This window comes from Canis lupus, chromosome 17, assembly GCF_048164855.1.
Source record: "Canis lupus baileyi chromosome 17, mCanLup2.hap1, whole genome shotgun sequence".
Lineage (NCBI taxonomy): Eukaryota > Metazoa > Chordata > Mammalia > Carnivora > Canidae > Canis > Canis lupus.
Window position 1 is genome coordinate 56546222 of NC_132854.1, and position 21030 is coordinate 56567251.

A 21030-nucleotide genomic window follows, 5' to 3' on the forward strand; every position below is an offset into this window, starting at 1 on the left:
AGAACAGCCCCCCCCCCCCCCCCCCTGGGAGCTTCGTGCAAATCCGGGCCGGAGCTTGTCTGCTGGGGAGCCTGTGCTGGATGCCCCCTAAGGGGTCAGGGGAGACGGCGGGAGTGGCCTAAGGGGAGGAAGGGCTCCTGTCAAGGCTGAGGCTGCAGGCAGGATCAGATGGCCCCCAGGAGCCACTTTAGGGATCACAGGATTGCTTCGAGCGTGGACACATCCAAACAAGGCTGCCACGCTCTCCTGGAAAGAGCCAGACAGTAACTGTGCTGGGTCCTCCCGCCTCCATGGTCTCCATAGCCACTCGGCGACTGCCACTGTCACGCAGAAGAAGCCAGAGCTGGTGCCCAGGCTTCAGGCATGATTGCGATCGATTGTGATCGATTGTGATGGATTGTGATCTGACTGTGATCTGATTGTAAAACTGGGCCGTGGCTGTGCTGGTGTAAGAGAGCTTGGGCGTGGGCCGAGGAGCAACCACCCCTCTCCCCGAACCCTACACGGGGAGTCCTCACCCTCGGCCCCTGCCCCACCCAGATCCTCCGCACCCCCACCCCCCCGCACCCATCCAACATCCAGGCCCATGCCAGCACCACGATGCTTTAAACAACGTTGTTGTGCTTAAAGTATTGAGTTGCCGTTAAGTTAATTCTGTCTCTCGGTTGTTAAGCTATTATTAAGCGCATGTTAGGAAGTTTTTAAGATACCTGCACATCGTCTACACGTTTCGGTCTGAAATGGGAAGATGACGGCTGTACTCTGGCAAAATTCGCAGATGAAGCCCTTTCCTTGACACAGCTGTAAGGGAAGGTGCCAAAAAGTTAAGGCCCCCATTTGGCCTTCTGATGGAGGAGCCCCGTTACTACTTGTACAGAACCTTATAAACGTCCCTGTTTAAGCGTCTGTAACCCCAGCTTCTGGAAGAAATGGGAAGCTACATCATACTCTAAGGTAGCAAGTAGATTCAAACGGCACATGTGCACTGGTTCTGCGTGGAGACATTTCACAGCCTGCGAGTTGGAGGCACCAGGGAAAGATCTTAATTTTGCACGCGTGCTTTTTAATGATCTACTTTTGTTTCTGATGGTTGTGCCACCGTTCCTACGTTCACGCAGACACAGAATTCCTGTGCCACTGGATTGTGAGTCCCCATGGCTGTACGTGGCACAGCAGGGCAGACGGGGGTCCAGGGAGGCCCCATGCAGGGCTTTGGCCCCCAAGACGAAGAGGTCACTGGGCCCAGGCTTGCATCCTGGCCCTGCCACTTGCCAGCACGGTGATCTCGGCTGTTCCTGAACAGCTCTGAACCTCGTTTCTCTCATCTGAAAATACTGTACTCAAGGCTGGTGGGGGTTAAGTGAGGTAAAGGCCAGAACACCCATCATAGGTCCCGATGGGTCAAGGATAGCTTGGGGACACAGCAGTCCCAGGTGAGCCCTTACCTCACAGCTGGCCACATGTGCAAGGGAAGCTTTGAGAATGTCCTTGAGCAAGGGCACCAGCAGCCTCTTCTTGACCCTGACCAGGTCCTCCAGAGAGAACAGGTGGAGATCGTCGGTCAAGTGCCTCGGCACCTGCTCAAATGCCTTTACTGCGCTGCCAGGGGGGAAACAAAGAGCAATTCAGACACCCACCCGCACGGAGGCCGGGAGACAAGAGGGGTTAGCAGGCACTCGCACTTAATGTTTTGGAACTCAATTAAAAAACAAAAAAACTAAAACTAAAAGAAGTCCAAGGGCCAGTTAACCTTAACTCGTCATCTTACATTTTGCAAGTATGTCAAAGATCCTGGAAAGCCAGGATCTTAAAATTCCATAAAAGCGGATTTCAGAAAGCTGAACCAGCAGAAAAACAAACCCCTTGCAGCCTGCCCATGTTACACTGAGCAAAAGACACCTGCGAATTTGTGCTTCAAGTCTGAAAAACATGTACTGAGATTAAAAAAAAAGGAAGAAGAAGAAAGAAGAAGAAGAAGAAGGAGGAGGAGGAGGAGGAGGAGGAGGAGGAGGAGGAGGAGGAGGAGAAAACTACTTGATTCTCCATTCTGGCTAAATTTCAAGTCCATCTACATGCTGACTGTTGTCCAGCTGCCCGTAGGCAGGTGTGTGACCCCCCACCCATAACCAGGAGTCCAGCCCTGAGCATCCAACTGGGAGCAGATCAAAGCCACCTGAGTGTCCCAAGGACACCCAAATATAAATATTGAATGTAGCTTTCCCCGACCGCCAGTGACCTCTTCCCAAATGCCCCAAATCAGGTAGTAGAATTATCATGCACGCAGCCCCAACCCGGCCACGGCCTACGCTAGATGTGGCCTACCAGTCATGCCAAACTGCGTGGAGTTCTCCATCTGGCCTGGGGTGCTTGCTCACACCGCTTTATCGGCCGGGGGACCCCTGACACCTCTTCGGTCCAACTCGCTCTTCAAGCTCAGGCTTTTTCTCGGGGAAGCTTTGTGGCCCTCTTCCCCACCTCACCCCTTCAGACTTAAATGTTGCCTCTTCTGCACCCTCAGGGCACATGCATATGTGTCCAACACGGCCGGGCAATGATCTGTTTGTGCTTTCTCCCTGGACTTTACACCAGTCGCGCTGATTTTTGTATCTGAAGCACAGAATGGATACTCGGGAAATTTTTGTAGACGGTAATAACTGTGGGTCTTGTTATATGTTACGCACAAGAAAAGCGACAGCCTGAGAAGTAATTGAACTGTCACGTCGTTGCCATGAGGTAGAGCTTGAGGCCAAATAACTATAGGAGACATGCTCCTCCTCAAGAAATCTAATTCAAGGGGTGTCTGGGAGGCTCAGCGGTTGAGCATCCACGTTGGGCTCAGGTTGTGACTCCAGGGTCCTGGGTTCGAGTCCTGCATGGGGCTCCCTGCACGGAGCCTGCTTCTCCCTCTGCCTATGTCTTTGCCTCTTTCTCTGTCTCTCATAAATAAATAAATAAAATCTTTAAAAAAAGAAATTTAATGCAAAAGCAATATATTATCATTAAATGAAGATCAGAAGCTGAAAGAAGCTTTAAAACAAAACAATTTTTAAAAACTATATCCTATTATAATACATAATCTTCACCCCTTGAGTAATCTGTTTTTTCACTTAAAAAAATTCTATCTCTGTCAATGAAGGCACGCCTATACCTTTGTGTCATGGCTTCCAGAAATTTCCACTTCTAGAAATTTATTTTAAGGACATATTTTCGGATGTGCACAGAGATTCAGCTAAAGTCTAGTTTTTTTTTTTAAATAACCAATGGTATTACACATCTAACGAAGTATCTACTAGGTATTAAAATCTATTAGGTTTAATATCTACAAAGATATTAAAATCTATTTTAAAATAAATACATTAAAAATCTATTCGATTAAAAATCTACCGGTAAGACAACAAAACCGAAATTAGAAGTTCACTACTAGCGAGCCAGGGAGCGACCTAGGGAGAGACCCTGTGGATCGGAGCGGCGGGGACCAGGTGGCACACGGCACAGGCAGGTGTGTGGAGGCTCGAAGCCCTCCCCAGCTCAGGCCCGGCCCGGCCTGGCCCAGCCACGCTAGTTAGTACCTTTCAGCAAACCTGCAGGTCTTCAACAGCTTCTTGATCTGAAAAAGTTGCTCCTGGATTTCCTAATGTGAGAAACCAAACAGGGGGAAAAGTTAAGGCGATACATGACACAGGAAACGAGTAAATCAAATGCAACTGTTCTTTCTAACTTGGAAATGCTGCAGCTCTATAAGACGAGCCTTTGAAGTTAACCGTGTATGTAGCAGAGGTTCATGGCTGAGTCCAGAGATCCTCAGAGGGTCCAGGTGGACCCCAAGCTTCATGGAGTCTGAAGCTTACACTACCGTTGGGGGCCTTCTTTGGGGAAAGCAGAAAGCTATGTGCCAAAGGTGGAGATCCTGCCGTTTGTGGCAACAAACATCCAGGTGGATGAACCTGGAGGGCATTATGCTAAGTGACATAAAACAGACACAGAAAGAAAAAACCTGCATGGTTCCACTTACATGTGGAATCTTAAAGAAAATCCAATACACAGACGCAGAGGTGAACGGAGGTCACCAGGGATGGGGAGGTGGGGCAAACGGGGAGATTTTCCAAAGGGAACAAAATTGCAGTTGCGTCGGATAAGTCTAGAGACCCGATATATGACATGGGGACCACGGTGACTCATACTCTACTGAATACCGGAAATTTGCCAAGAGGGTGTGGTTCAGGTGCCCCCGCCGCACACAGGGACACACATGATGTAACGTCCACTAACCTGATCAGTAATCATTTCACTTGCATTTGTGCATCTAATGCTCACGCAGTAAACCCCAAATGTAGAGAATTTCATTTTAAAAATAATAATAAGTAAATTTCAAAAGTTACATATAAACGCAAAATGATGCATAAATAGGAAACTGGTTCCGAGGCCTTGGAGAGGGTCCTGAGGCTACTGCTCCAGCCTCCGATGGTCGATGGGCCCCTTGGGGTGGGGGTGGGGGGGCTCTTGGGGTCCCCGGGGACGGCGCAGCATGCCCCTGGCCCAGCCTCCCCGCAGGGGCAGCCGCTCACCCTGGCTCGGTCCAGCTCCTTGGCCTTGGCGTACAGGCTGTGGCCTGCGCTCAGCAAATTGAAAATGGGCTGGTGCCACACGCTGTCCAGCAGGCGCTTGGAGAAGTTGCTGACGTAGTACCTCCTGAAGTCCCACGTGCTCAGGATCCGGGCCGGGATGCAGGAGTCTGCGTAGGTGTGGCAGCAGTCACAGAAATACTTGCCCAGGTAGTCGCAGTACCGCAGGCGCCTCACGAACTCTGCAGGGTGCACAGAAGGCTGAGCGCAGGGCACCTCGGAGGGCAGCCTACCCACCGCTGTCCATTCCCCCTGCTTCCCAGTCCCACCTCCCCTCCCCGTCCCAGGTGCAAGGCTCAGATTGCTGGGTGTGTGCAGCTGACCCCATCACTCGACCTCACGGCAGCTGGGAAAGCTGGGGCAGCCACCCGAGGCCGTGGAGGATGGCCATGCGTGAGCTCTGCTTTCCAAAAACAGTTGTCAGAAAAAGAGAGAGAGAGAGAGAGAGAGAGAGAGAGAGAGAGAGAAATCTCCTAAAAATACTCCTGAATTTGGAAGAGGGGCACTGGAATAAACAACAGTGTGGCCAAATGAGCACGAGATTTAGGGTCTAGAAATCTGGGGGGAGTCCACGCTCTGCCTCCCGTTGGCAGGCAGACTGAGGGCTGGTGGGAAACTCTTCAGGTTAACTATCCTGAAGCCACGAAAAGCAACCCAGAGTTAGATTATGGGATATCTCACACATGGGAAGGGCTTTGTAAATTATAAAGCACGCTTTGGAGGCCCTTAGGGAGGAGCACCCCAAAGACCTCCTGCATAGACCGGTGAGGAAGACCTTATGGAAATATGCGAGGGATGGGAACAGGCAATACAGGGAAACTTGGAATGTGGATGACCAGTGACCACGTGAGAAACAGTCTCGGTAACAAAGACGTGCAGGTTATGAACTACTTGGTTTTGCATCAGACTGTCACCATGGTAGAGGATCCGGAGCAGGTGAGGTGCAGAGGGGTGGGCGCCCCCTGCACCCGCCAGCTGACAGGAGGGCTACTTCCTAGGAGGACATTTACCCGATATACTTCACCTCTTTGTTGTGTAGCAGGAATCCTACTTTTGTAACACTAGACAGAAACGCTAACGCACACACGGAGAGATCTAGAAGGGTGTTTCTACAGCACATTGATAACGCAGGAGGGGTAGCAATCTAAATCTACGTTAAAGAAGCAACTGGCTAGGCAAGTGCACTCAGCAGTGGGACGCCAGAGAGCCCAGGAACGCGTGGGTGAGCGTGCGGAGTGGACATCCCGTTCCAGATCTGTATGATGTGATCTTGACTTTGCTTTTGAAAATACACACATGCACAGTCCAAGAAGATCCCCACTACAAAGCCAATAGTGAAGACTTCTAAAGGGTGGGAGGAAGGATTTTCGTTCTTTGCATTTTTTTTGTTTGCTAAAACGGGCAAGCGCTGCTTTCGGAAATACATCTAACAAAATACGGTGGCAAGCAAAAGGTATAGAGACGAGTGCAACAAGTCCCTGGGCACTTGTCTTCTTCTTAACCACCCAGGTTAAGAAGAAGACAGCAATTCAGTTAAGTCTCCCGTGTGCCCTTCCCTCCCTCAACTCCTTCAACTCCTCTGTAAGTCCAAAAATATCTTAAAATAAAAAGTAAAAGGGTGCCTGGGTGGCTCAGTCAGTTAAGCGTCTGCCTTCAGCTCAGGTCATGATCAAGCCCCGCATCAGGCTCCCTGCTCAGGGCTCCTTCCTGCTTCTCTCTCTGCTCTGCCCTTGCCTCTTGCTGGGGCTCTCTCTCTCTCAAATAAATAAATAAAATATTTTTTAAAAAATTAAAAAAAAAAAAGTAGAGTCAAACTATATCCTAAGAACTACATAGGAAGTTGACAGGCAAAGTCCAAAACCGACGACACGGCTGATAACGCATCTACCACGTGTGCCCTGGGCGCCTGTGATGGCCTGCTTTCTCCTCTCCGGTCACACGGGACTTCTCTGAAATCGCTGCAGGCCCTTTCTTTGCTCATGGTGACCTCTACCCCCATAGCACACACACGCACATGCTTCTGGGCACGATCACTTCCCTACAGAACTTCTCACTCCCAGCCCCCCAGGCGCGGATTCAGTTCCCGTGCTGTCAATCCCACAGCACTCTGGACTTTCTCTTTCGTTGCAAGCACCACCCTTGCTGTTCTCTTGGCTGATAACTATGCCTTCCAGTAAGCAAGTTCTACGAGGGGAGGACCACGTTTATGCCACCAGCGCAGGCGTACATCTCCACCGTTGAACCAACTTAGGGGAACACTTGAAGAGCTGATGGAGTCACGGTGACGTGTCCATAACTTCTGACTCAGGCGCTCAGTCCTGTGCTCAACACGGAGGCACCGGGATACAGTGGTTAACCAAACAGGGTCCCTCCTGGACTAGCTGGGGGTGAGAGGGTGGGATGAGTCATTTAAAGGAAACTGGTTTACAACTGTGATGAATGGCTCGAACTGCCATTCAGTGTGGTAGAAGGAATCCCAGACAGACTTCTGTTTTCTATTTTTATTTCTCGAGGTGGAGTCCTCAAAGTCTTTTCCCTTCCATGACTTCCCATCAAAGGCCAAGGGAACCCTTTCCGGCAAAGCTCCTCTCCCCAGCTTTCCACAGGGCAGACCTGGGGATACCCTCACGAGCAGAACATGTGATTCCCAGTCTTCACTGGGCAATTTGCATTTCTGACTGGAAGAAGTCTGATTTTCTAGGCCCCAGCTGACCCAGGAATGATTCCCCTCAAGCCACCTCCTCAAACCCCCTCGGAGGGGTTTGGGTAGCTCCTCCATAAGCCACGCAAACCTTCCACAGGTATCTTTTGAGGAACAGCTGTGTACCGGGTGCTGTTGTAAGAAGCAGGGGATAAAGCAATGAATAAAACAGACAACACGTCTGTCCCCATGGAACTTAGAGTCTAGATAGGGACACAGGCCAACAATGAGAAAAATCAGTAAAATCTAAGAGTATTTTAGGAAGAGAAGCACAAAGGAAGAAGGAAGGGTAAAGTGTATGCTTGTGGCCAGGAGGGCCAAGGTTGACGTTTTCAATATGGGAGCCAGAGGAAACCTCCTAACTTTTGAGAGAAGAGTGAAGTAAGGGAAGTCACTCTAGGGAGAGAAAACCGCGAATGCAAATCCCTAAGTCAGGAGCGAGCCTGCCTCCTTCGAGGACCGGCAGGGAGGCCACTGGCTGGAGCCGAGGGCCCGATGAGGAGAGGACTAGGGATGAAGCCAAGGGCACCAGGCCAGCCACGCAGCCCTGATAGGTCAACGGGGCCTCTTCATGAAAGAAAGGGCAACATCATGAAGTCCTTGTAGCAACTTCGTCCACAAAAGCAATGCACGCTCCGACTGGGCTCTTCTTCGCCCTGTCGCCACATACTAGGCAGGGAAGCCACTGTCCGTACTTACTGGGTTCTATCGGCGTGCCACAGCCAGCACACAGAAAGTTCTGGGCTGCTACCACGAGATCCCTCCTGAGTACAGAAAACGGTAAGTTACATTTCGGAAATAGCCAAGGGAGCATTTTTCACTGACTGGAAAGGACATTGACATCATGGTGCTTTTCCCAGCTTGGGGCTTTTTCTTGGTCATTTTTCATTATAGGATTCTTCAGTAGAGTTTTCTAGTTGAGATCTCTGGGTCTTTTGTTTAAGTTATTTTTTATTTATTTTATTTTATTATTATTTTTTTCTATTTTTGTTATGTTGTGGGGGATCTCTGGGTTTGTTTTTTGTTTTTGTTTTTGTTTTGTTTTGTTTTGTTTTTCTGATCTCTGGGTCTTTTAAAAACGTCTGCTACCAGGCAAGCAGAAGTTGGTATCATGAATAACTCTTCCACCACGGGATCTTTAGAGACTGCTCAATATGCAGGCACAGGATCCCTGCCAGAGAGAACCGGAGACCTGTAACTCATGGGAGAAAGTTCAGGAAGACCAAACACCAAGAGGTGATGCACTCGGGAAGTTCACAAATGGATCCAAAGAAATCTGGAGGTCGGGTAAGACGTAAGCATCAAACATCTCCGTTGAGCAACAGTCCACTGACGTGTTTTCTACTGGACTGTTTGATGCCACAACTTCACATGTGATTTGGAAATACGAAGGTGGTCGTAAAGTTTTATTACAGTTTAGGATCAGCCAAAATGACCCGGGTAAAAATATGTGGAACCCTATCCGTATCCCTTAGAGACGGCGTAGGAAGTTGTTCTAGAGAATAAAGACACCCCTTGCTAAGGAAAGTGATCCCTCGCAAAGCCTAGGGAAGGAGCTCTCCCGCTCAAGCACCCCAGAGGCCTTCATGGTGTTCTCTCAAAAGAAAAACGTAGGGGGCAGCCCAGGGGGCTCAGCGGTTTAGGACTGTCTTCGGCCCAGGGCCTGATCCTGGAGACCCAGGATCGAGTCCCATGTCGGGCTCCCTGCATGGAGCCTGCTTCTCCCTCTGCCTGTGTCTCGGCCTCTCTCTCTGTGTCTTTCGTGGATAAATAAATTAAAAAAAATAAAAAAAAATGCAGGACAGAGCTTATGAGGCACTTCCGTGGGTCACAGGCAGTCACCATCGCCAGTCCCTTCTTTATGCTGCAGTGTGGGTGCCACATTAAATACAACCCAAGAGGAATGGAGAAACTGCAGCTGGTTAAAATGTCCCCTTATAATGTCACATACTCTCAAAGACAAATAAAATTACTACCTTAAATAATTACATATTGTATTTATACAAATACATCTATAAAAATGAGTTTATTTCTTTTTTTCTTTTGCATCCTCTTTGTCGTTTGTCTTTTAGGATTTGGTTACTTCTTAGAGAACAAAGTTTTTTTTGTTTGTTTGTTTTTGATTTTTGCATTCTGTGTCATTTCTTAACTATAGGAGCTATCCTCAAGATTAGATTTTCCCTTAAAAAATGTATCCATTGGGGTTTTTTAAATTTTTTTAAATTTTTAAAAATATTTATTTATTTATTTATTTATTTATTTATTTATTTATTTATCCATCGGTTTTTATTTCACATTGCACTGGTGAAAAGAGCCGTCTTTTAAAATTCTTGTATATGAGTTTTAAGATCCCATATTAGCCCCTTAAAAAAAATCCCCACTTGAACTTATATAATTTTCAATTGCTATGTAACATACATGATGCAGGACACAGTTAAATTCTCAACTGTCCAACTACGGAGCCCAACCCTCCACCCACCCCCCAAACCCATGATAAACAGGGTGCTAAGAAGCTGACTCAGAAAAATATGCCCAACTTGCCTTTTCCTAAAACAAACTTTCCTTCATCCCTTGGTGTGTAATTTTCTTCCCTTTACCTCCTTCTACGGGGAGGTGGGACCCATCACACCTTGTCACCCGGCCCGGAGGCCCAAGCAGCAGCCCCACTTACTTGAGTGGTGGATGAACATCAAATATGATTTGAAATCGGGGGGGCTCCCAGTCTTCAGCCTCTCTGATCTTCGACTGAAGTTTAATTTCCTGAACCACATCCACACTGGATTCAAAGTCTTTCCGGACACGTTCTTCATTTACAACCTGTGTGTAACACAGAGGAGGATTTCAGAGCATGTACCTAAATGAGCATATTTCAGGAACTGAAAGAAAAAGAGCATTCAACTGTGTCTCCAGCATTAAGATTCGCCATGAAAAATTAAAACTGCCCTCCACTGAACGAGAGGAGCCCTCCCCGTCCCTGAAGCCGTCTGCAGGATTGCTGGTTGGAACACCACCCGGCTGAGATCACTTTTCTTATTTGGGGGGAGTTCATTTCTTTCCAGACTTGGAGTTACTGTAAGTAGGTCACTGGGACCTGGAATGCTTTGATTTCCCAGCAGGAGCCTCACCGCTCTTAGTGGACAGACTGACAGATGCTGCCAACCGGACCCCCCAGCTGTTGTCAGACTTCCCCAGAAACAGCTCTTTTAATCCCCTTCCCCTGCTTAACATCCAGTGGCTCCCAACTGAACCATTCAATTCTTCTGCAAGAATTTAAAATGCAAACTCCAGCGGATCCCCGAGTGGCTCAGCGGTTGACCGTCTGCCTTCGGCTCAGGGCGTGATCCTGGGGTCCCGGGATCGAGTCCCGGGATCAAGTCTCACATCAGGCTCCCCACATGGAGCTTGCTTCTCCCTCTGCCTGTGTCTCTGCCTCTCTCTGTGTGTCTCCCATAAATAAATAAAATATTTTGTTAAAAATAAAATAAAATGCAAACTTCTCGAATTAGCATTTTATGTCTTCCACAATTTGACCATCTTCAAACCCAACCTCCCAGGAAGATCAACACCCCTCACCCCAACACAGATACACACAAACACATGTCACCCCACACCAAGCTGCCCTGCTCAACAAATAACACCAGGTGCCCTCCTCCCCGTCACTTTTGCCCCAGCTGCCCTTAGCCAAGATCCTCGTCCACGTGTTTCTACCTGCTACCATTTCTCAAGTCCTGAGATCTCCAGTTGGCTTTCCCAAGTCCCCCGAGAAAATGAAACACTCCTCCTCTGCAACGTGCAGAATGCTTTTCTCCTACCCAAGTCTTGGCTTTGCTGCAAAGTCCTCTCCCCACGGTGGGCTCCCCGCTGTCAGGAGGCAGAGTGCTCCCCAAGGGACCAGGCTGGGCGGGCTCCTGCTCTTCCCCTGACCAGGCCCCTCCAGGTGCTGGGACTAACACTCTAGCATCTACTCAGTAGGATATTTGTGAGAAAGAAAATCCAAAATGCTGAATTCTCGGGGAGAATAATCCACCCTCAATAAATGCCAGATCCATCCTTCTGTTCCTGTCTCCCCCAACACCCGGTGACCAAACAGGGAAACACATAAATGTCTGAAGGGAACAGCAGGCAAAATTAGAACTTAGGAACTTTCGATTCAAGGCCCATTTATTTTGATACTTACTATGGAGCCAGCGGCATTGGGAGAACCTTCCAGCTGATGATGAACTTCTGACCACATCCAGCACTTCTGGAATACTCGGTACAACTCTTTGGCTATTAGCTCAGCGGAATTGAAGTCTGGCTCATAAACGATACTGAAAGGTAAGGGATGCAGAAAGTGGAAAACTATATTCGCGAGGAGTCTTCAGATTTTCAACTCTCTTTCCCGCTCCAAAAACTCAGAAGGGGTGTCACATGAGGCAGCATGCACCAACCATCCACTGGTTGTCTTACTCAACACAATTGCCCTGTGCTCAACAGAGCAGCTTTCATTTAGGTATTGAGGGTACCAAGACTGGGAAATGTGGTAAGAAGAGCACTGGATTTGGAGCCTTCGGCCTTGAATTCAAGTCCCACCTCTGCTCATTTAGCAGCACTGTGTCCTGAGGCACATTTAATCTGACCCTCAGTTTCCACACTTATAAAATGGGAGTTAACCCCCAACCCCCCGCCTGATTAAATGAGAATGTATATAAAGGCCTTTTAAGCTCTGTAAAAATTATAGCGGTGACTGTTCCATTGCTAAAGAGTAATCCCTGTCATTGGAACTGGCTGAACTCAGTCTGAGATGTCAGAGGTTGGGCATTCACAGTGCCTCAGAGGTCACGGCCCAGGGGTCCCGGCCCAGGTGGACACGGAAGAGATACCTCTTGGAAGAGCTGCAGGAGCATCCACAGGTTTCTGTGATATTGCTAAACTCACCAAGTTCTGCAAGCAAATAGAAGAAAGGGTATTAAAATCTTTCAGTCTGTTTCACTTACTCATACTCAATTTTGTAAGACTACAAAAATAAATCCCTGCACTGCAGAAAGAACGAGTTACTCAGCATCTCCGTACTTCAGGTTCTTTGGGTTTCTATTATGAGAAAGTACAGCTAATGACCGAAGATGGCATTTCAAAATACACCCTCCCGGAATTCCACCCAAATGTAACTGAGAGGCCAGACAGATCTCTGTCTGACTACAAGGAGTATCTGCCTTTTTTTTTTTTTTTTTAGTATCTGCTTTTGTGTTCAATTCTGTAAGTGAGATGAAAGATCGATTGTCGAGACATTTGAAATAAGAAGGACACCTTTTTTTTTTTTTTTTATATCAGGGACATAATCTGATCCTGGGAGAAGTTCCTTTGAAAGCCACTATAATGTGGGATGGCATGTGATGCACGTCAACACGTGTGTGTGTAGCAGGAGGTGGGGAGGGAGGTTACGAGTCACAGCTGCTGAGTTTCCAAATCTTACCTACGACAACAAAGTCATCAAAGTCACATTTACAGGCTTCTTTGAGAACGTCACCGTAAGTGGGTGTCCCAGCCACCGGGCTGCCCTGTAACATAGCACAACCTAGAACAAGAGAGGAAGGGGGTTCCATCAACAAGAAAAAAAAAGAAAAACTGTACCACCTGTCACATCCAACTAACCAGAAACTGGGGAATAAAATGGGCCAAGAGTTTACTTTCAAAGAGTTTTAAAACCCAATTTTGAGAATTCAAAAATGCAGGGAGCTATTTTTGTGTTGTTCTTACATTCGCTGTGATTAAGCGAAACAGATGGATGAGGATCTGTGACGAGGAGGCCTTCAGAAGAGTGAGCGGCCTGCTTTCAGGCGTGTTTGAAATTTTCCATGATACGAAGTTTAAAAAAGAATGAAAGAGGGTAAAAAATCAGCCTCACGGTGAGGCAAAGGGTAGAGGCAACACAGAGGGTTGAAGAGAGTCCTCCCGAAATTCATATCCACCCAGAGCCTGTGCATGTGACCTTATGTGGAATTAGCCCCTTGGCAGAGGTGATCGTGTTGAGCTGAGGTCATACTGGATGAGGGTGGGCCCTAAATCCAACATGACCGTTTAGATTAGAAAGAGGGAATTATGAAAAGAGGGAAATTTGGACACAGACACTGATCTCCGGAGAGAAGGCCCTGTGAGATGGAGGCAGAGACGGGAGTGACACGTCTATAAGCCTAGGATGCCCAACGACCATGGGCAACCACTCGAAGCCAGGAGATCCATGGGACGGGTTCTCCCTCAGAGCCTCCAGAAGGAACCAAACCCTCCAACAACTTCATTGCTGACTTCTGGACTCCCCAAGTGAGAAAAGATACATTTTCTGTTGTTTTCAGCCACCTGGTTTGTGGTATTTTGCTACAGCAACCCTAGGAAACTACTTCCAATACGTCTAGGTTTTTCTATCCCAAATGCTAGTATTGGAATTTATCCTAAGAATATCATTAAAAAGAAAATTAAGGGACGCCCGAGTGGCTCAGTGGTTTAGCGCCGCCTTCAGTCCAGGGCCTGATCCTGGAGTCCCGGGATCAAGTCCCACGTCGGGCTCCCTGCATGGAGCCTGCTTCTCCCTCTGCCTGTGTCTCTGCCCCTCTCTCTCTCTTTCTGTCTCTATGAATAAATAAATAAAATCTTAAAAAAAAGAAAAGAAAGTTAAAAAGGTGAAAAAGGTGGGCTTTGATCATAAAGGAACTATTGGCAGTCCATTTAAATATTCAAATATGGAAAGCCACCTACGTGCCAAATATTGGTAAGTTAATTTTGCAAATCATGTTATTAACTCAAGAAGCACCATCGTGGGAAAAATGTGAAAACCGTAGCAACTTGGAAAACTGGATATGAAATAGTGTTAATATGATATGATCATATTATTAATGGAATTACAGTAATACGAGTACATAATCACTATGAAACTGTACTCACATGATTAAGTTTAAGAGAAAAACACACACAAAAATAAAAATAAATAAAAAATAAAAATAAAAAAAGAGAAAAACACAGAGAAGTGGATACAGTCGTTTAGGAAAATATTCTAGGCCACAGGTTACACGAATGGGCTTCAGAAGGGACTGGCCAGGGTTTAAAACAGCACTGCCTGGGTGGTGAGGTCAGTTAAGCGTCTGACTCGATCCTTGGATCCAACTCAGGTCATGATCTCAGGGTCCTGGGTTCGAGCCCCCGTGTCTGGCTCTGTGTGCTCAGTGCGGGGTCGGCATGGGGTTCTCTCTCCCTCTCTCTCTCTGCCCCTCCTGCTCATGCTCTCTCTCTCTTTCTAAGATAAATAGAGAAATCTTTAAAAAAAAAATTAAAAAAAAAACCACCACCACACTGCCCCATCCTAGCGAGGTGACCATGTACAATCAACTTCTCAACATTGATTTTCTCCCGGGCAAAACAGGGCAACGTCACCCTACCTGTGTGTTCCCCACACTCTTTTGACCATGATCCACAGGAACATGCATTCACATTGCAACTCAGTACAAACACAAAAATATATTTCACCGATTAAACAAACAAACAAAAAAGTTCCAGGACACATTGCCTCCTCTAGGTGAGGTGAATGCTGACACTTTCCAATCTTTTTTTTTCATTCGTTTTCAAATGCTCTCAAGACTACCCTGCAACTTGAAGTATGCTGACCTACCCCAGAGGAGAAAAGCTACTACTAAAAAGCCAATGTCCCAAGAGAGAGCCTTAATAAAAGATGCATATTTTTTTATTGGGGCAATAGAAATATTTTTGAGATTTCATTTAACATATTTATATTCATATTTAAAATATTTAGAGGCACCTGGGTGGCTCAGTGGGTTAAGCATCTGCCTTTGGCTCAGGTCACGATCCCAGGGTCCTGGGATGGAGGCCCCCCCCCCCCCCGTCGGGCTCCCAGCTCGGCTGGGAGCCTGCTACTCCCTCTCCCTCTGCCTGCTGCTCTCCCTGCTTATTTATGCTCTGTCTCTCTCAAATAAATGATATCTTAAAAAAAAAAAAAAAAGCTCAGCTAGCATTTCAAGAAATATTTATAAAATACCATCTCAGGCAAGGTACTACTGTGTGGAAGGGAAATTCAAATGGGAATACTTGTCCATCCAAGAGCTTAACACCTTGTAAGGGAGCTGAGACCCCGACGCACATCACCCACCGTCAGGAAACAGAGGTGCGTGCCATGGACCTTCAGAAGGCAGGGCGGCTCCACCTTGCACAACTCCAGGGGGCGGTGGGGCGCGCACACAGACAATCATAGAGCATTGTGGAGCACAACTTACGCTTAATTTCACATGAATGGTGCCCCTGTCTTGTGATGCGAATCTGGGAGCCTGTCTCAGTGCTGGTGGCAGGAGACTGCTTTCAAAGAATGGGGAGAATGAAGGAACTCATGTGAAGTTCCCGGGGACCCAGCATTCCAGGGAGCCTAGCCAAAGCAGAGGGTGGGGGGCAGAGGCTCGTCTGCAGGCAAGTTTACCAGACTAGGGTACCTGAAGCCCACGTACAACCTGGAGAAATCAGGAGATGCCCGTTGGAAAGCTGCAGCCCGCAGGCCTAAAAGTCCCAGGATAAAACATGGGACAAACTCGACAGGCCATTTGAGAGGCACGGAAGCTGTTCTAGGAGGACAGATGTGTGTGGGATCGATGAAAGGAAAGAGGCCGCAAGTCAAGAGAAAAATTAAAGGCAGCAAATGCATCGTGAGGACCTGAATGCACTTCTTGCAGAATGACCGGCCGGAGGCTGCGGCGATGGTGCAGCTCAAGGGCAGGAACAGGGACTGGAGGGAGGGGATGTCACCATTACTGAGAAGTCAGGGTTGATGTGTTCACTAGAAATGGGGCCAGGACACAGGCCAACCCCCCACCCCCCGAAAAGAGTCAAAGATAAGAGCGCAGAACTAGCAGGTGCTCTCTATGTTCATGCCCTGGGAGATGTTCTCCACGGCAGGTGCTCCAGGGGTCCCGTGCACCTGGGTTGGGCTGCGCAGCCCCGGCTGGGCGCTCAGGAGGACTGCAGAGCTGCAGAGCCCAGGCCAGATGCTGCGGGGTGTGGAGGGAATGGGGAGAGGAAGTCAGGCTGCAGGAAAGGAGAATGACGTCATCGCACAAGGTGAAAGAGGCCACAAAGCCCCAGAAAGGGCAGGTCCTCTATACTGGTCAGCCCTGTGTTTCCCACCACTGGGTTGGGTGAGGGTGCTCTGTATCCTGTTAAAAAAAAAAAAAAGAACTTCCTGGGATCCCTGGCTGGCTCAGCGGTTTAGAGTCTGCCTTCAGCCCAGGACATGTCCCGGAGTCCCAGGATCGAGTCCCACATTGGGATCCCTGCATGGAGCCTGCTTCTCCCTCTGCTTGTGTCTCTCTCTCCCTGTGCATCTCTCATGAATAAATCAATAAAATCTTTAAAAAATAAATAAAATAAAATAAAATAAAATAAAACGAACTTCCCTTTCACTCTGAGCTAGGTAGTGCATTCAACAGCCAGCTATTGTGCATGGATCTGGTGCCAGGCGTCATGCTCTACGGTGGGAGCTGGAGTGAGTTCTCCCCTCATTACTGAGAAACGCCTGAAGACGCTTGGTCAAGGAAGCCAAGAGGAAAAGCAAACTTTAGTTTTTCATCTTTTTTCTTTTGGAAAAAAAGGGGTTGGAAGGGAGGAACAGATGACTAGTTGAGACAATGTTAAGTTCGTTGGTTACTGCCTGCCAACCAGGTAAATGTGGCGAGCAGGTCCCCGCTGCGTGGAGCAAGCACTTGTTAGGAGACGGGCAGGAGGGGAAACAGATTTGGGAGGTTCCAAGGGAGACGGAATCCTGGGCAGACACCCCGGTGCAGAACATCTCCTGGGACGTGAGTACAGACGAAGCTCCGAGGGCCGGAGCAGGGCTCCCACTTAGGAAGGGCAAATGCTACCTGCAGTTCTCAGCTTAGGGACCCTCTCTTCCAGGAGGGACTCCCCGGTTCCCAGGATGAAGCCCGCTCCTCCCGCTCTGGGGCCTACAGTGGGGGGGCCTACCTCTGCTACCCTGGGGACCCCATATGGCGTCCTCAGCCTCTACTCCTGCATCCCCACAGGGATGCTCCTGCAAGGAAGGAGCACGGCGTGTTGCCCCCATTGATACCCATCACCCAGGCCCTCGGGCTCCTGGTTTGTGGGATGAAGGACAGAGGAGTCCTCGGGAAAAGAAGCAATGTGTGAGAAGAGCTGGGGGACGGCCAGGTGACAGAAAACAGAGGAACAGGGAAACTATCAGCCACTGCCAAGGAGAAAGTATGATGGAGTCGAAGGGGGAAGAAACAAAACCCAAACCAAACACATTGATGTACCAACCGAGTGGAACATGATGACAACCAAGGCCAAATCCCAAAGGCAAAAATGGTGAGGATAATGGTTATTCAGGACCTTTTAGACAAAGGATATGATGATCTACTTTGGGACATGCCCGGAAAAGAGACGTAAGCACAGAACACAGCATAGAGTTCCCCTGATTTGCCCCCACTTGCCTTCATAGCCGCTGTCAGAAGAGTTGGAAGACCCAGATCCTTGCTTCATGTTGCTATAGAAGGTCGTCTCAGCATCAGCGTGACCACTGCCGGGTGCCCCCCTGGCCTCTTCCTCACCCCAGGGGTCTGGGTGCTGCTGACTCAGGATGGCGTACTTGATCTTCTCCATTGCCGCTATAATCATATCCGCAACGTAGAAGTGGGCGTTTTCCTGCAGGAAAAAAGAAAAGTATCAGTTAAAATACTCACAAGCGTGATTGCCTGTTTTCCACGGAGGGTGTATTGGGTTGAAAAATCAAGAGGCTACATCTAAGTGGAGCCAATGCATGGAAACAGAAATGTCCATTTACCTGAGGGACCACAGGTCATCATAGGAAGGACGGCCCATATCTTCCAGACACACACAGTTTAGGCCCCTGAGACCAACAGACAGCCCACGCTGGATTTCTCGTGATGGAAAATGACCCCCGGGGTTGGCAGTGGCCCGGGGGGTAGACATCAGTCATGGAAACCTGCCCAGCTGAGCGCACTGACTCAGAGTCCGCCTTAGCTTATGCTCCTGCCAAAGGCTGGAAGGAAACCTACGTGCCACGCTTCATCAAGTGAAGTTTCCAGATTTAAATCAGAACAGTACCATCTATGGAATTAACACTCTCTGTGGTTAAAAAAAAAAAAGAAGAAGAAAAAGAAAAAAAGAAAAAAGAAAAAGAAAAGAAGAAAGAAAGATGTGTTCACCTTTTCAACATCGACAGGGAGCAGGAATGCCTCTGGTGAGAAGGGATTCAAGGTTCTTCCTTGCACAGCACCTGCCAAGGCAGCAAGTTATTAAAAATGGAGAAAAAGAAGTTCAAAGAATCCTAAGAAAACCAAACAATTGTAGGCAGTGGTCTTTGAAAAAAAATTTTTTTAATGAGCACAATTCTAGAATAAATTAGGTTGCCAGAAGAAGACAGATCCTTCTGGTGGTAGGCATCGCAGATACTGCCCGAACAATGATCCCAGCACCCAGGGATCATTTCTACCCTCTTGGAGCAACTTGGAGGGACTCTTCAGAGAAGGGATGGGAGACGGAGGAGACCCATGAGGAGGCCAAGAGGGTAGAAAGAGAAGAGGATCGTGGAAACTCCCTACACGAGGTGGAGACGGGCAAGAAGGAACAGCCTAGAAGCAGGGCCCTAAGGGTCATGGGATCCCTCTTCCCGGGCGCTGCACCGGACCCGAAACTTCTTGTTTAGGGAGACAAGTCTGTCTGCAAAAGGCCCGCGTGAAGTGCTTCTCTAAAATGCTCTTCCTCCAGCCCAAAGCAAGAAGAAACCACAGAGGGTACGTCCAGCTGACTCCTGTGCTCTGCACCCTGAAGCCTCTGCACCCCAAAGCAGCTCCCTTCCTGGCAGCCAAGACCATCAAGACAAAAACGCCCCCAAATAAAAACGCCCCCTGCCATGAGTGATTTCTTCTTGCAGGTGTCAGGCAACAGGTTCCTGCGAGCGCCCCCCGAGGGCTGAGCTGCTCCAACCCGCTCTCTGGGACCAAAACGCTGCAGGTGGCTGGTGGATGCCGCAGCTCTCAGGGCGAGCGGCAGAGGGGCCAGCTGGATCCCCCGGCCCCAGCCCCGGCTTCAAGACAGTGACCGTACCCCCCAGAACCTACATCTCTGGGGTGCAGAATCCGCGTGGGGCGGGCACACTTCTGAGAAGGACTCCGTAGCCACCAGTATAGGACCTGAGTGAGGCCCACCTGTTGCCGCCACGCAGTTCTGTCCTGAGGGTGACAAGCAGCTACAGCGACACAAAGCTTGTATTTATCAGATCAGGGGACCGGCTGGCTTGGGTCTGCAGGCCATGGGCTTTGGAGCCTGAGCAGAGACAGAAAAAGGGACCGAGAAGATGCCAACAGTGTGGACACCAGCCAGTCCGGCCTCTGCACTAAAAGGTCCTCACCCCTTAAACTGGATAGTTCCCAATTAGGAGGTTGGAAGAGACTGGGAATGGGAGTGGGCGCCTCTGCAAACGCCAGGAACTGTGGCAAAGTGTCCTCGGGCCTTGGGAAACGCTTCTCAGCTGGGGGAGCGGGTGGGGGGGTCTTGCTCTATCATATTTTCTAGAAAAGGACTAACCCTGCTGCTGTCATTGGTGACCCAGTGGGGAAAATGGTGGGAAATCCTGTATCCTAGTACAAAAGGTCTGCTCTCTGCATTGCTGTCCCACAACAAAGACCAGACCGTCGGGGACTTCCTTTTTTGTTTTTGTTTTTAATCCCATGGGCTGAATCCCCCTACCAAGTTTGACATGAAGTGATTTTTTTTTTTAAGGTACTTAGAGAAGTTGCTGGGGGTTACCGTCTTGGGACAAAAGGGGCTGGTGTATGACCAAGCTACAGGAGAATTTTAAATCGCAGAATCACTTGCTGTAGAGTGTGGCATTTTGCTCAAAAAAAAAAAAATTTTTTTTTTAAATTTATTTGAGAGAGTGAGAGAGAAGAGAGAGGGAGCAGGGGCAGGGGGAGGAGCAGAGGGAGAGGCAGGAGCAGGCTCCCAGCTCCCAGCTCAGCGGGAGCCCAATACCAGGCTCGATCCCAGCACCCAGGGATCATGACCTACACTGAAGACAGACATTTAACCCACTGAGCCACCCAGGCGCCCCTCAGATTTGGTTCTTATTTCAAAATTAGCCCATTTTAAGATTGTCCACAATCCACCATCCTTAAGTGATGAATAACATGTTACAGGCTGTCCTCGGGGATCCCTGGGTGACTCAGGGGTTTAGCACGGGCCTTTGGCCCAGGGCGCGATCCTGGGGTCCCGGGATTGAGTCCTGCTCCGGCACCCTGCATGGAGCCTGCTTCTCCCTCTGCCTGTGTCTCTTTTCTCTCTCTATGTCTATCATGAACAAATAAATAAATAAATCTTTAAAAAATAAAAAAAGGCTATCCTCATCTTGGACTATTCAGAAGTTTTCCCCATCGAACAAAAAACCCCTCCTATTTTAGGAAAGGGGTAGGGCTGGTTCTCGCTAGTGAGAAATACTAAATACAGCCAGACACACACCCAGGCAGCTCTCAAATTGGTTTGAAAGACAAAAAACTTCCTTGACAATCTGAGCTAGGGTTCCAAGAGAAACACTAAGGCAGTGTGGATGGCACATTTTGTTAAGAATTAGAAAGAAGGTCGCGAGGCAGCCCAGGGGCTCAGAGGTTTGGAGCTGCCTTAGGCCCAGGGTGTGACTCCCGG

At 48.6% G+C, this 21030-nt stretch overlaps 1 protein-coding gene across 4 annotated transcripts in view; it reads right to left on the reverse strand.

Moving 5' to 3' along the window:
* RUBCNL (rubicon like autophagy enhancer) overlaps positions 1–21030 on the reverse strand; it is a 37286-nt gene that overhangs the window by 1527 nt on the left and 14729 nt on the right. For 3 of the 4 annotated variants that reach the window (XM_072783081.1, XM_072783079.1, XM_072783078.1), the window contains exons 2-12: positions 18537–18607; positions 17802–18012; positions 12776–12877; positions 12186–12246; positions 11501–11633; positions 9995–10140; positions 8023–8087; positions 4566–4804; positions 3570–3631; positions 1446–1599; positions 711–801 (exon numbers count right to left, since the gene is read on the reverse strand). In XM_072783081.1, the coding sequence (XP_072639182.1) occupies positions 711–801; positions 1446–1599; positions 3570–3631; positions 4566–4804; positions 8023–8087; positions 9995–10140; positions 11501–11633; positions 12186–12246; positions 12776–12877; positions 17802–17985 (1237 nt within the window). In that variant the 5' untranslated portion in view covers positions 17986–18012; positions 18537–18607. Of the gene's footprint in view, positions 1–710; positions 802–1445; positions 1600–3569; positions 3632–4565; positions 4805–8022; positions 8088–9994; positions 10141–11500; positions 11634–12185; positions 12247–12775; positions 12878–17801; positions 18013–18151; positions 18302–18536; positions 18608–21030 lie in introns of those variants that run through there. The other variant, XM_072783080.1, reaches the window with a different exon arrangement.